The sequence below is a fragment of the Drosophila busckii genome, chromosome 3R (genome assembly GCF_011750605.1).
Source record: "Drosophila busckii strain San Diego stock center, stock number 13000-0081.31 chromosome 3R, ASM1175060v1, whole genome shotgun sequence".
Lineage (NCBI taxonomy): Eukaryota > Metazoa > Arthropoda > Insecta > Diptera > Drosophilidae > Drosophila > Drosophila busckii.
The window spans coordinates 13264846-13279067 of record NC_046607.1 but is presented as its reverse complement, the minus strand read 5'-3'; the positions used below and the strand labels follow the sequence as shown (position 1 = coordinate 13279067).

The 14222-nt window shown below is 42.9% G+C and overlaps 2 protein-coding genes across 7 annotated transcripts in view; both read left to right on the top strand.

The window, feature by feature from the left end:
• LOC108604368 (single-minded homolog 2) overlaps window positions 1-8409 on the top strand; it is a 29047-nt gene extending 20638 nt beyond the window's left edge. For 5 of the 6 annotated variants that reach the window (XM_017993814.1, XM_017993812.1, XM_017993813.1 and 2 more), the window contains exons 4-8: window positions 300-424; window positions 3910-3999; window positions 5082-5586; window positions 5644-6488; window positions 6548-7768. In XM_017993814.1, coding sequence (XP_017849303.1) covers window positions 300-424; window positions 3910-3999; window positions 5082-5586; window positions 5644-6488; window positions 6548-7558 — 2576 coding nt within the window. In that variant the 3' untranslated portion in view covers window positions 7559-7768. Of the gene's footprint in view, window positions 1-299; window positions 425-3909; window positions 4000-5081; window positions 5587-5643; window positions 6489-6547 lie in introns of all 6 variants that reach the window. The other variant, XM_017993815.1, reaches the window with a different exon arrangement.
• Window positions 8410-13086: 4677 nt separating this feature from the next.
• LOC108602508 lies at window positions 13087-14016 on the top strand. Its single transcript, XM_017990638.2, has 3 exons — window positions 13087-13487; window positions 13542-13678; window positions 13732-14016. Exons 1-3 carry the CDS (start codon window positions 13189-13191, stop codon window positions 13893-13895), a joined length of 600 nt encoding a protein of 199 aa, XP_017846127.2. The 5' UTR covers window positions 13087-13188; the 3' UTR covers window positions 13896-14016.
• Window positions 14017-14222: the final 206 nt, after the last annotated feature.

The window sequence follows — 14222 nt, the reverse complement described above, 5'->3', positions numbered from 1 at the left end:
GGTGGCAAGGGTTGTTGCTTAGGCATTGCGGGGTTGGTACCAGGCATCTCAGCTCTACATTTTGGGGGCGCTCATAAAATATTACAATGACACCATAAACAATTTTTAGTACTTTTCCATGCCAGCTGTAAATATTTGTTGTAACTAACGCTATATTGGATTTTTATGAAGTAACTATGGTTATGCCCAAAAATTGCGTCTGTTGTAAAGCGTTTTCGAGTTTTATTTATGGCGCAGCGGGCATTAAATATTAATAGCGCATAAAAACTAAAAGTTTGCTCTTGGCATTGTCTTTGCAGTTGTTATGCATAAGGATAAGGAGGAGAATGGCGTCCTGCCGCACATACACGCACACGATGGCTACAGGACGCGTGAGCTGGGCGCCTTTGAGCATGGCCTGCTGGACGGTGATATGTTTCTGCAGGTAAGTGCAACCCCACCCCACCCCACCCCACCCACTTGGCAGCCTTAATTTGTCTTCATCAATTTATTTCGTGCTCCCGCTCTGTGTGTGTTGATGGCTTCATTGCCATGGCTGGCATTTAATCAATCAGCGCGCAGTCGCTGCTCGCTGCTTATATATATTGATAAATGTTTAAGGCTTAAGCACGCAAAGTTTGATTTGCTGAATTCTTTCGGCTGTTGTTATTGCAATTAGTTAACGTCTAGTTGTAGTCCGCGTTCAATTGATTAATGTGTAATTGCGCGCTTGGCACATGTGTTATAGCCATAATATTTATAATTAATTTTGACCAGCAGCTGCAATTCAAATTATGCATTTCAAGTTTATGTGCCACGCGTTCAGTTGGCTAAACTTCAATTAAATTGTCGCACACACACACACACACACACACAGCAAGTTGCATGTTTTTGCTGAATTAAAAGCGCTTTTGTGTACGGGTGGTGCATGCTACGCTGCTGCTGCCTGTTGTGGCTCGGGCGCGAACATATGCACTTGTCATGGCTGTGACAGTTTAATTTAATGCACACATAGCTCACCTCACACAGCCCAACAGACAGACTAACAAGCCTAGAGCGAGAACGAGCTACGCGCTTTCAACTTTTTGCTGCACCAAATTCAATGCCAAGCAAAGTTTGCAGCATTAAATTTTGTTAGCTGCAACTGCATTACGTATACGCAGTCTGTTCTTTTTTGTTGTTGTTGTTGCTGCAATGCAAATTTTGAATGCAAGTCAAAAACAGAGTTCAGTTTATTTGTTGTTGCCTGCTGCTTGTTGCACTTACCTTTGTCCTTCCGGTGTGGCAATGTGGCGACCTGCAGCTAATTGTTGAGCTGCACAATTGTGCATTTCCGTGAATATTTGCTATGTGTGCATATTTAGTTTTAATAGCTTAGCTATTTGTTACCTGTTGCAGCCATTTTCAATTGCTTATAAAGTTCGTCTATTGTTGGCTCACACATACATACACACATACACATGTGTATTATCATTAGAAAATGGCGTTTTGTCACGCAGCCTAGTTTAGCTTGCTCTAGTTTTAGTCTCTGGGTGCTGACACAGTTTTGCATTAATATTTGCAGCTTCAGCTAACGCAGCGTATGCGCAATAACTTGACAACACTTGACCCACACACACACACACACAGCATTAACGACTGCTGCTAGCTTTATTAAGCAATTATGTATAGCAAAATTGGAGTCAACTAGACAAGCGACGAGCAGTTCAAAACTTTTGCCAACGGCTGCGTTCGTATAAGGAAATGGTAAAATAATCGCTGCCAACTTATCAAAAAAATACAGAAAAAAAAAACTGAGTTGCATACAAGCGCTGTCTATGTGTGTGTGTGTGTAGACGGGCGTGTATTATTAAAATCGCATTAGAAGACGCCGCTTGCTGCAGACAGCAACAAATTTTTACTGTTGTAGCCGCGCTTGTATAAACTGCTGCAGAGGCTGTCCGAAGCGTTAATAAAAAACAAGTTGTAGATAGACAGCTATAACAATTAAGCTGCTTTTCAAAATCTTTCTTTCTTTTTCGTAGCGCCTGTAGCAACAAATTCTTTAAACAAATAATAAGTTGATACTCAATGGAGTTGATACTATTGATAGCTACAACTTGAAGCTGTGGCTGCTACCGTTGTGGAGCTTTTTTAAGCATTATTGATGCGCTGCCAGCTTGATGACGCTACACACACACACACACATTGATATTTTATGCATATCCTTTGGCGGTCTGTGTTGATGCGTTTTAAATTATGACGCCACTTAGCGTTTATGTCGGTTAATATCCAACTCTCTGCCCCATTGGCAACTGGCAAGTTGGCCCCAGCTCTGTTATTAGCAGCAATCGCGCACATTTGTTTAACAGCGCAACTGGTCGACACTGTGAGTTGATCCTGTAGCTGCTGCTGCTGCTGCTGCTGCCGCTGCTCGCAAATTGATATTTAAATACACGCGTATTAATTACCTGCAGTTTGTTCAGTCGGCTCTTTATTAATTATCACCAACTGTGCGCTGCCTGCCTGTGCGACGCTAATGAAAGCTGCTAACAAATTTGTCTTCTTGTTGATTCACACGTTGCCAACTGACGCCATTTTGTTCAATACAATTGAACGACGCAGCTTACCGTTAGGCTAAAAATTGCATGCGCTGTTGCCATTAGCAGTCAATTAAAGTTCGCTTTAAATGTAATTTAAAACAATAATAAATACAAGCAAAAAAACAGTGTTTACTATACGAATTTGATAAGCAGCCTATATAGATTTAGATCAGAGCTAGTAGCAGTTTTTATGTTTAATCAATGCTATTGATAATGGCAAATTACTTTGCCTTGATAAGTCTATATATATGCTATATAGCTATAAGTTTTAAGCATTTGTTTAACAATTAGCGACAATTACATTGCAGAGACGCGTAGTTTTATTTTAGCAGCAGTAGTTTGTTAAATAAATGTGACCGCATTTGCATTTATTTATTTATTAATAAATATTAATTTATAATATTAAATATATAAATATTATAAACAATTAACTCATGCTCTTGCAGCTATTTGCAAATAAACTTGGCTACATTTATTTAACAAAATACTAAGCAGCTTAAGCTAAGAAAGTTTAGTGCTATTTGAGCTATAGTAAATTTTAATTTTTATATTAAAGCTTAATTGTAGCAGCATTTATTAATAAGTCAAAGCAAATTAATTATAACAATTAATGCAATTTTTTGCAGCAGTAACTTCTAAGCAGCTTAACTTACTAAAGTTTAGTGGCTTAGCTCAAACAGTAAATTTTAATTTGCCAACTTTGCTGCGTTTCATTTTTAAATTTCATGCTTAAAAATACAGTCAGCGCATTAGTTAGCTATACATACATATGTCTGTCTGTCTGTCTATACTTTAATAATTTCTAAAGGTAAAAACAAAACCCTCAACCAAAAAAAAAAAAATAAAAACTGTAGAGTCTGCATTTAGTTGAATCCCATTGATTTAATTGCACATCATTTCCTGGTTGTGTTTGATGTGTAACTCCCCTTGCTGTCTCAGTTTCAGACGCTCTCGCTCTCTATCTGTATAGCTGTCTCTTTCTTTTGGCGGCTGTTTCGGTTGAAATGAGCCGCTTAATCGCTGCTTACGTTTTAGCCGCCAGTTAGCGCCGTTGTATCTGCTGGCTGCTGCTCATTTCATTCATATACAGACCGCGAAATGATGGATTAATCCATTCACAAAACATCAAGCAAGCGGCAGCTACTACAATTAATTGCTCCCCCCCCCACACGCCCCCCGCTCACTCTGTTTCTATTGGTTGCTACTTGTCTAAGCCAGCCCTGCGGGCAATTGTAGTCTTGACCCTGTCACTTTGTATTTTGTCCTCAGCTTCAGCATTTAATTCGTAGTTTTGATTTAATTCTTATTTGTATTCCGCTTTAACTTCTGCTTCTTTTACTCTCTACAGGCTCTAAATGGATTTCTAATGATACTAACATGCGAAGGCGAAGTCTTCTTTGCCACGCACAGCATCGAGAGCTACTTGGGATTTCATCAGGTAAGTGAGCAGCAGTTGATTGATTTTAATTGCTTGGCCTGGCGTCGCTCAATTTCAGTGCTATGCATGATGCTGCTGCTGCTTGAATTTCTTTTGTTTTTGGGTCAAGCGTATTGCGGAAATGGGTCAAAGTACAGTCGAGTTGCTGCTGCTTCTTCCGTTCAACAAGCATTCAAATCTTTTTTTTTACTTTTGCTTGCATAAAAACAAATTGAAAAAGCAAACAAACAAAAAAGAGCAAACGACTGTCTTGCCACAGCTTGTTGCCAAGTTGCTGCTGCTGCTGCTGCGGCTGTGGCAATAAATAAAAATCAGATCAGCGGGAGGATTGCGCAATCGCCACAAAAGGCACAGGCCCAGGATCAGCTACTGCGCGGGGACGTGTGCAAAGATTTGCTTACGCAGCTGTCAAGCGTTTGGCCATAAAGGGGCGCACAAAGTGGGCGTGGCATGCGCTGTAGCTGTTATTATTAACTTGCGACGCCTGTGCAGCTGAGCTCGCGACTTGGAGCCAACATGTTTTGGGCCTAACTTGAGCAGCCACCTGCCTCAACCCCAAAGCTCTCGCTGTGTCTGTTGCAAGTTGCAAGTTGCTGCTGTTGCTGTTGCTCTTTTGCCTACTTTATTGTATTGGCGCTTGTCGAATGGAAATTGAAATTGCAGTTAGCTTTCTTCGCAAGTCTTGGGTTTTGTTTTTTAATTTAGTTGTAAATGTGTAAAGCGGCAACTTGGCCACGCCCCGTTTGGCAGCTCAATTAAAAACGTAGCTGCCTATTACCATTGCCGATTGAGATTGCGGCCAAATCATTTGCGCGCTTTGTTGATTTTGCCAGCCAAACGTAAAAAGTTACAAGCCAGCAGTTGCTTCTAAATAAATATATATATATATAGCACATATATGTGTTCGATCTGTGGCAGGCGCGTGCAGAATTTATGTCTCAATTTGTGGCCAACATGGGGCGCATTTTCAATTTGCGCGCATTTTGATTTATACGCCCCGAAAAAATAAAAAACAGAACAAAAGCGAAATCAATAACAAGTTGACTGACCCCCTCTGAACTCTCTCATTGCCTTTTCGACAGTCGGACATTGTGCATCAGAGCGTGTACGAGCTGGTGCACTCCGAGGATCGCGAGGAGCTGCAGCGTCAGCTGCTCTGGAACAGCTTTCTGCCCGCGGACATGTCCAGCATGCAGCTGGCCGAGACGCTGGCGCCGGACAAGGCGCTGTATCTGGAGCGCAGCTTCACTGTGCGCTTTCGCTGCCTGCTGGACAACACGTCGGGCTTTCTGCGCCTGGACATACGCGGACGCATTAAGATCTTGCACGGGCAGAATCGCAAGACGGAGGAGCCGCCACTGGCGCTGTTTGCCTACTGCACGCCCTTTGGTCCGCCTAGTCTGCTGGAAATTCCGCACAAGGAGAACATGTTCAAGTCCAAGCATAAGCTGGACTTTTCGCTGGTGTCCATGGATCAGCGTGGCAAGCATATTCTGGGCTATGCCGATGCCGAGCTGGTCAACATGGGCGGCTACGATCTGGTGCACTATGATGATCTCGCTTATGTTGCCAGCGCGCATCAGGAGCGTAAGTCCAACCAGTTCAGCCACTTTATTGATTCTTATTAATTTCCTTTGCTTGCAGTGCTGAAGACTGGCGCCTCGGGCATGATTGCCTATCGCTATCAGAAGAAGGACGGCACTTGGCAGTGGCTGCAGACGAGCTCGCGTCTCGTTTATAAGAACTCCAAGCCGGACTTTGTCATCTGCACGCATCGCCAGCTGATGGATGAGGAGGGACACGATTTGCTGGGCAAGCGCACCATGGACTTTAAGGTGAGCTATCTGGACACCGGGCTGGCTTCGACTTACTTCAGCGAAGCGGATCAGCTGGTGGTGCCGCCCACTAGCGCCAGCGTTTCACCCACGGCGCATGCGCTGCCGCCGCCTGTGACGCCCACGCGTCCCAATCGTCGCTATAAGACGCAGCTGCGCGACTTTTTGTCCACTTGCCGCAGCAAGCGCAAGCTGCAGCAGCAGCAGCAGCAGCAACAACAGCAGCAGCTGCAGGCACAGCAATCCTCACCGCTTGGCGGTGCAGTGGGTTCGCCCTCAGCGCCAGCTGTTGTCGAGTACTTGCCAGATCCGGCGGCTGCTGTGGCAGCAGCTTACTCCAATTTGAATCCCATGTACACTACATCGCCGTATGCCACCGCAGCGGATAATCTGTATATGGGCAGCTCCATGCCGGCCAATGCCTTCTATCCCGTTAGCGAGAATCTCTTCCATCAGTATCGCTTGCAAGGCGTTGGCGGCTACTACACGGACTATCCGCATACGGGCGCGCCTGGCTCGGCATATGTGGCCAATGGATTTCTATCCTACGATGGCTATGCCATTGCCTCCAAGGCAGACGACAAATGGCAGGAGACGGGCAAGTACTACAGCGGCTACAGCAGCGGCTATGGCAGTCCCACGTCCACGCCACAGGTGAGTAGTCCAAATCCAAAACAAATCCAAGTAGCAGCTGCTTATCATTTGCCTTACAGCAATTGCCGTTGAAGACGCCCAAATCATCGCCACAGGTTATGGAGGTCATTAGTTGTTCCTCGGATGGACCATCGCCTGTGGCTGGCGCTGGCGCTACGCCCAATGGGGTAACACCCAAAGTGGAGCTGGCTGCAGCTGCAGCTGCCAATGCGCAAGATCCCTACGAGCGTCAAACTGTGCTCATGTGGGGCACTACACAGTCGTCCAGCGGTGTGCCGCTAAACAGTCGCTCAGCCGGCTCGCCACAGCGCAGCACGCCGCTCAGCAATGGCCTGAGCTATGCCCACAACAACAACAACAATGAGCATGAGACAGCAACAGCAGCCAAGTGGAATGGCAACAAGGAGCTGCCAGGCAAATCAGCAAGCGCCAGCACGCCAGAGAGCTATCAGCTGCAGCATGATGACTCCGGGCTGTACTCCGCTTCATCGCATACAACTTCGCCACAGCAGCAGCAGCAGCAACAGCAACAGCAGCAGCAACAGCCACGCGGCATTGGCGGCAATGTGAGCAGCTCTGGCAATAATGTAACGCACTCTGGCACTGAGCACACCACGTTGCAGTCCAACCATGTTCATAATACACAACCGCCCAGCTGTGCCGCCAATCTACAGCAGCAGCAACAGCAGCAGCAGCAGCAACAGCAGCAACATCAGCAGCAGCAGCAGCAGCAACAACAAACGCACAGCCAACACACACATCCTCATACGCATCCACATACGCATGCGCAGCACCATAACGCCCACGCCCACGCCCATGCGCATGCGCACGCCCATCATTTGCATCAGCAGGCGGCAGCGACAGCGGCGGCGGCGACGGCAGCAGCAGGCAATGCAGGCAGCGAGGTATGGTCGCCCGCCAGCTACTCGCAGTACTCACAGTACTTAGCCTATCACCACCATCCGCACCACCATCACCACCATCACGCAGCGGCCGCCAGCTCTCCAAGTTCGGCACACTATCACCTGCACCACCATCACCACCACAGCCAGCACACGGCCAGCCGCTAGTTCAACTTAGTTAGCCACCCAATCCAATAGAACGCACCGTAGTTGCACCACACACACACACACACACACACACTACACCACTTGAACACCACTCTGAGTGCTACCAGACTAACCAAACCTAACGCTACTTCCCACATAGATTCTACTCAGCACACAGCTGCAACAGCAACAGCAACAACAACAGCAGCAGCAGCAGCAGCAACAGGCGCAGCTCGCTGGCTATGCGCTGCACTCGCATCACGCTCAGCATCAGTTGGGCTCGCCGCCAGCGCCAGCAGCGCAATGCCGCACACCGCCCACTACGCTGCCGGCTGTCAGCAGCCTGCTCAGCGGTGCGGCTGGTGTTGAAGCTGTGTCGCCCTATCAGCAACTTGCCATTGTCTCTGCAGCCGGCACAGCGCCATTGATCATTTGCGCAGACGAAACGCTGCCATTGGAAGCAACAACACGTGGCGCACGCAAAGCAGCAAAGCTGCAATTGCAACAGCAGCAGCAGCAGCAACATCAGCAGCAACATCAACAGCAGCAACTGCAGCCAAATTATCAGCAACAGCATTTGCTATATCCGGCCAACATTACAGCGCATACGGCGTTGGCCTATGCACCGCCTACAGCAGCCGCTGCTGGCGCCTACGTTGATGCCAGTCCGCTGCTCTCCTTCTCGGAGGTGACCAACACGCTGTTGAATCAGTAAACATTTAACACACACACACATACACAGCAACCAAGTTCAACAGTTTTGCCAAAATGTGGACTATGACTATCGTATCTTCCATACCACACACACACACACACACATAAACACACACACACACTTGCATAGGGTGCAGGCATTGCAAATATATTGAAAATTCCAGTTTATATATTAAACAGAGCCTAGCATGCATATATATATCTCTATATTAATTGCATTTATGCTAAACACATTCTTTAAACTAAACTCACTTGTCTGGTATAGTAAAGTTGAAACTGTGCCAAGAAGCAGACACATATATATATATATATAGAACTATATACATTAAACTACATGCTAGGCTCCCAAAACTCCAAGTATTATTTGCAAAAATAACAAGTGGGAATCATTTAGGCGTCTTCTTTAGTTAATGCTTACCAAAATAACAAAACACAACTACAATATTTATAATAACGAACAAGAGAAATAATTCTATTTATTTTACTGTGATAATTTAATACATAGTCTACATGTATTTTATAATACGTTGATGCAGCAGCAAAAAACATAAAAAACAAATCAGTCGATTTATCAAATACATAACTACTATTGTGTACTTCCGTTGTAATCGATCAATATACTATATATATATAGACATATTTGAGAATGTAAAACCTGCACAAAGTACATCAAACATATATAAACAAATTTCAGTTGTAGTTGCAACCAAAGATTTTTGCTAATACTTATAAACAAACAAGAATTACAAGCGATCCCATGCATTGCGCCAAATTTTTAGTTACATTTTTTCGTCAGGCACTCGTATGAAATAATAAATTTAAATCTAAATTAAAAGCACATCTAACTATTGCAATTAAGTGCTTAAGTAATCGTTAAGATAATAAGTACAGTTTAATACATTTAAAAAACAATGCTTGTATTATTAATATCCAATATTTTTATTTAAACAACTAGTTGAAAAACAAATCAATGGCAAGTAAACGTAATTTTCATGATTCCTATCGTTTAGCATGTAAACCATTAGATGAATATGATTAATCCAAGAGCGTGTATATTTAAAGATTTCTTGAATTTCTAGTCGCCCGCATAAAACATTTATACTATATAAAGTTATGTATACATAAATTAAAGAATCATTCAAATACATCAGCCGGCTTTTATTTAAGTAACAACTAAACGTTCATCAGTTCAAGCTTGGCTTTTAATTTTTGAATTTGCTGCCATGCTGATTTAATTTAGCAAAGACTCAACTCTACAAAATGGCTTGTGTACAAGCTAAGCGCAATTGGTGCGTGACTGGCTGGTTCATGACATTGCTAGTGCGTTGGCGTTTGGCAACACTAGTTAGCATATTTGAAACTAACGCGCGTACTTTGTTGGCTGTTAATGAATGAAGCACGCAGCTGGCCCTTGAAAAATTGTTGTAGGGTGTAACTAATTGATTTAAATATAAATTTAATTTAAATGCAAATATTTTGTATTCTACAGCGACTTAGGCAACACAAGAGCGTTTAATGTTGTTTGTTTACTTTTGACTGTGGCAACGCCAACTTACCGCAAACCACAAAGACTAGGCTTTGGGTTAATTGGAAACGTTGCTGCTTTAATTGACAATACAATGCGTTGATTGACACCTTACAAAATTTTCTGTCTAACTTTGCGTAGACGCCACCGCAGCAAAAAGATAATAAATAGTAAGCGCAGCAGCAGCAGCTGATGGCGCAGAATTGAAGTCTTGTTTATAAAGGTTTAATCATCAAAGAGGCGCCACACAATAGGCAGGCACACACCTAGGCAACTATAGTTAGAAATCACATACATAACATACATATGTATGTGTTTATATGTGGGTTATGATATTGTTTGCCTGTGCTGTTTACGCTTAAAAAATTAAATGATTACTTTATCATAAAAACGAATCAAACAAAAGAGCGAGTGAACTGAACACACACAGCAATTAATCACGCACTCTAATTTCTATATGCAATACATCATTGAACCGAATTTTCGTAAATTCAACATTAGCATTGAAAATAGTTGTACAAGTATCTAGTTTGATGGCTTCATTGTTGAAGAGGTTGCCACTGCGTAGCACTTGCCATGCCCTCTAGGCCTGCGGCACTTGCTCCTGAGCCATTGCCAAGCGAAGGTCAAGTAAAGCTCGAAAACACAAAAACCCCCAACGGTTTTTGTAAAACAAAAGCATTAAAATAAGTAATTGTCATTTATTAGAATATATATTTAAGCGTCTTGAAATCAATGGAGGCTGGAGAGAGGATATTGCTCCACTTAAGAGCTGTTGGCTCAAGAGCATGTCTAATTTTATGCAGCGCTGGTACATTAAACAAAACAAAAGCTTTCAGCCTCTTTTGCATATTGTTTAGCCGTCAGTTCGTGTCTTGAATCTTTCGTTGCACCAATTTTTAGTAGTTTACCGTAGCCATAACAAGTAGATATACAACAATTAACAACAAAACTGCGCGCGGCATTTTTGTTTGTTTACTTGAGTATTTTTGCTATTTCATTGGCTGACCTTTAATAGTCGTGTTATACATTATGGCAAGTATGCCAAAGTATCTGGAGATGTTGCATAGAAATGCCTACAATTGAACTTCACTTGAGCGGCGAGCCAGCGAGCCAAGCCATAGTAAGTGCAATAAAAGTTTCCAAAGGTGATAATCTTGGCTTATTCAGTGCTCTTCATCTTCGTCACTTAAGGTCAATGATATGCCAAGCTGACCGCATGCCACTCGGTCGCTCGCTCCCAACGGAAACTTTGTACGCAATCATCAGTCAGTTAGTAGTAGTTGGCAGTTAGCAGTTAGCAGCGCTGACCTTGCAGCATTGTTGGCTTGACAAATTTGTAGCAAGCAACGAGTCGAGTCGTAGAAAAATTGCCACTCTAAATAGCTCGCCGGATGTGCGGCTTAGTTGCTACGATGCTCGCACTTAAAGTCGCACTTGGACTTGGCCTAAGCTGCAGCTGTCAACAGTCAACTGTGAACAGTCTGAGCGAATGAGCGGCTCAACGGCTCAAAGTTGTTTTGACATAATTAACAGCTAACATCAATTTGCAGCTCGTAATTCAATTCCTGGTCATTGTCATGTTGCTTTGTTAACGGGGGCGTATGCGCAATAAATGACACCCTGCTAAATGCTCATTCATTCATATTCTTATCACAGCGCCTTTTGTCAGCATCTTGGTTTGTTTACTTTCATTTTTTTTCGTGCTTATGCTCAGCGGCTCTGCCGGCGGCTTTGTGTCGCTTCAAAATAATTGTTAATCAACGTGTGAATCTGCGTAGATACTGGCATTATTGTTATTCTTTTTTGGTGGCTTTTGTTGTTGCTGTTGTTGTTGTTAGGCAGCTTCAAAGAGACCTTGCGAAATTCAAAACAAGAGCCGTGTGTCGACTTAAGCTATCAACATGAATTATGTAGAATTGCACCAATTTAGCAATTAAACATACATAATACTATGTACATATGGCGAGAGTGAGAGAGAGAGAGAGAGAGCGCGCGCGAGAGCGAGACAACATAAATGGCAGCAACAATTGCTGCTGCGCCGCTATGACCTTCAGCAGAATCACACGACTGCAGAGCAATAAGAACATGTAGTAGACGTCGATGACACACCTCGACGTCATGATGAGATGATGTGGTATGCCTAGCATTGGAATGGAATGGCAAAAGAGACCCCACACCTATATTCGATTACCATTGAACCCATTGACATTGCTGCTAATTGCCAAAAGATGCGCAGCCAACAAGTGCAGAGCAAGTTCGTTAAGTTCACTGGCAACCCAAATGGGTTTATGGCAACTTAAATGCTAAAAGTAGTAAATTGAAAGTTGCTGCAATTTTGATTGAAAAAATAACTTAATTAAGTTTGAGTTTACTTCAAAAGGGCTTAGACTTAAGCAAAGGCAAAGGTAACTACTATTTATAGCAGACTAGCAATTGTTGCAGATTGGCTGCCACCGTTTCGAAACTGAAGCTGCAAGCAAAAAATATTAAACTATCCAAAGCTTTGCTTTAGCTGCAGATACTTGTAGTTGATATTTGTTGCAACTTGATTTGTTGCAAATGGAATACAAATAAGAAAAGATTGATTTATTTAAAATATGACAACTGTTAAGCTAATTGCAGTTGTATCTTTATAATAACAGCTTGACTCTATTTTAATTCAATTGTAAACTAAAACTGACATTGACTAAAGTTCTTTAATTGAATTTCAAGGTATGTAAATACATTTTGCTGAAGCGGCTTACAGTTAGTTTGTCTCATAGCGACCTTAGAGGCAGCTTTTGGCCGAAAGCGTGTGCCAAATGAGACTGATTTAGGCTGATGCTGATGATGATGAGGCGGCCACGTTGCAAGTCATTGCTCACCCAATTCCAAAGCACAAGTATTAACGCAGACAAACGCACAGTTACAGTTACACTTGACTGTGTGTGTGTGTTTGTGTGTGTGGGTATAAACAAATCCACGCTAAGACAATTCCATGTTGTGGCATTCAGATTGCGACTCGAATTTCACAAAATGCTTGTTCGATTTCTTATTTGATTTCAATTTTGATTGCCGTAGTGAAGGTCGCTGCTGTGGACGACCTCCCAACACGAGAGTTGTAACAACAATTCGAATACTAATTACAATTACATTTTGACTAGTGCACGCGTAATTGTTAATGCATTTGCAGATGACCCACTGCATACCATGATAATCGTTTAATTTTGACGTATCGCTTGTTAGGCTTATAAAAAAAAACAAAGCAGACATTGAGAAATACATTTGTCTATATGTCATGCATAAAGTTATTTATGAGCCAAGTCTCAGCATCATAATAAAGTCTCACTAGCAATAATTGTTCTAAAAGTTTTAGTTCATATATTTTAAAAGCTAAACACAAACTTAACTAAAATTTTATTTCTCCACGATGGACGGCAAGGAGCGCAATTCCAGTTGTGACCAAAGCTACGAGGACGACAATCGCAGCAATTACTCCGAAGCAGCGCAACAAAATGGCGAACAAATGGTGCAAGAGGAGACGCCGATACGTGTGCGTGACATGATCAATATATACAACTTTGCCACGCAAAAGAATCAGGAGCTGGCACATGTCAAGTCGTTGTACTTTGGTGCCAATCAAGCGGAGGCCAATGAGTGCTACCAGCAGCAGCAGCAGCAGCAGCAACAGGAATGCTGCAACAGCATTTCATTTAAAATGCCAGAAGTGTAAGTGCTTAAATTTAATTTAAATAGTTAATAAAGCTTTTATTTAACTGCTAGCAAGCCGGGCAACTTTCGCGTAACTAGCTCAGATAATCAAACGTCGCTGCGTCAATCCATAGACTGCGATCAAGCTGGCGTGGACTCCGTGGAGAAGTCATATCAGAGCAAAACTACTATTAGACGCACGGAGGATGGTAAAACTTTGTGCTAGCTTAGCTTATTAACTAACTAACTGTTATCAATGCAGGTGTTCGCATTATTATTGATATATTTTTTGACAAAACTAACACAGACATTGACATTGTAAATAGTCGCGTGGAAACGGATATACCCGAGAGTCGCATTCTGGCAGATTTTCAGCAACATTCGCTGGACTTGCACTCGCAGCAGATGAAGTCGCACCAGCCCTAGATACAATTTTCAACCTTTGAATACACTGCTCACCAAATTTTATGTTATGTATAATCTAACGTTGTATATTTTCTGTTTGTTTACTGCTCCCCATAAAATACGCCTATATTAATTGCAAGCAAAAGCGTGTGGAGTTTTTTAAGTTACCAAACTTCCTGCCCAGTCACGACCCAATGTTGTTGTCGAAAAAAAAAAAAGATATTCAAATAATAAACGCTGCATTGAAAGCATATGCATCTGAACCTAGAAATTCAATGAGGCAACGCCAAGCAGCATAAGTTGCTGCTGCTGCTCCATGTGTTGCATCTCCATTATCATTGCAGTTCT

Coding starts and splice junctions, on each gene's coding strand:
- LOC108602508 (XM_017990638.2), top strand. CDS start 13,189: ATGGACGGCAAGGAGCGCAATTCCAGTTGTGACCAAAGCTACGAGGAC. Junction 13,488..13,541: donor TCATTTAAAATGCCAGAAGT/GTAAGTGCTTAA, acceptor TTTAACTGCTAG/CAAGCCGGGCAACTTTCGCG. Junction 13,679..13,731: donor TATTAGACGCACGGAGGATG/GTAAAACTTTGT, acceptor TTATCAATGCAG/GTGTTCGCATTATTATTGAT.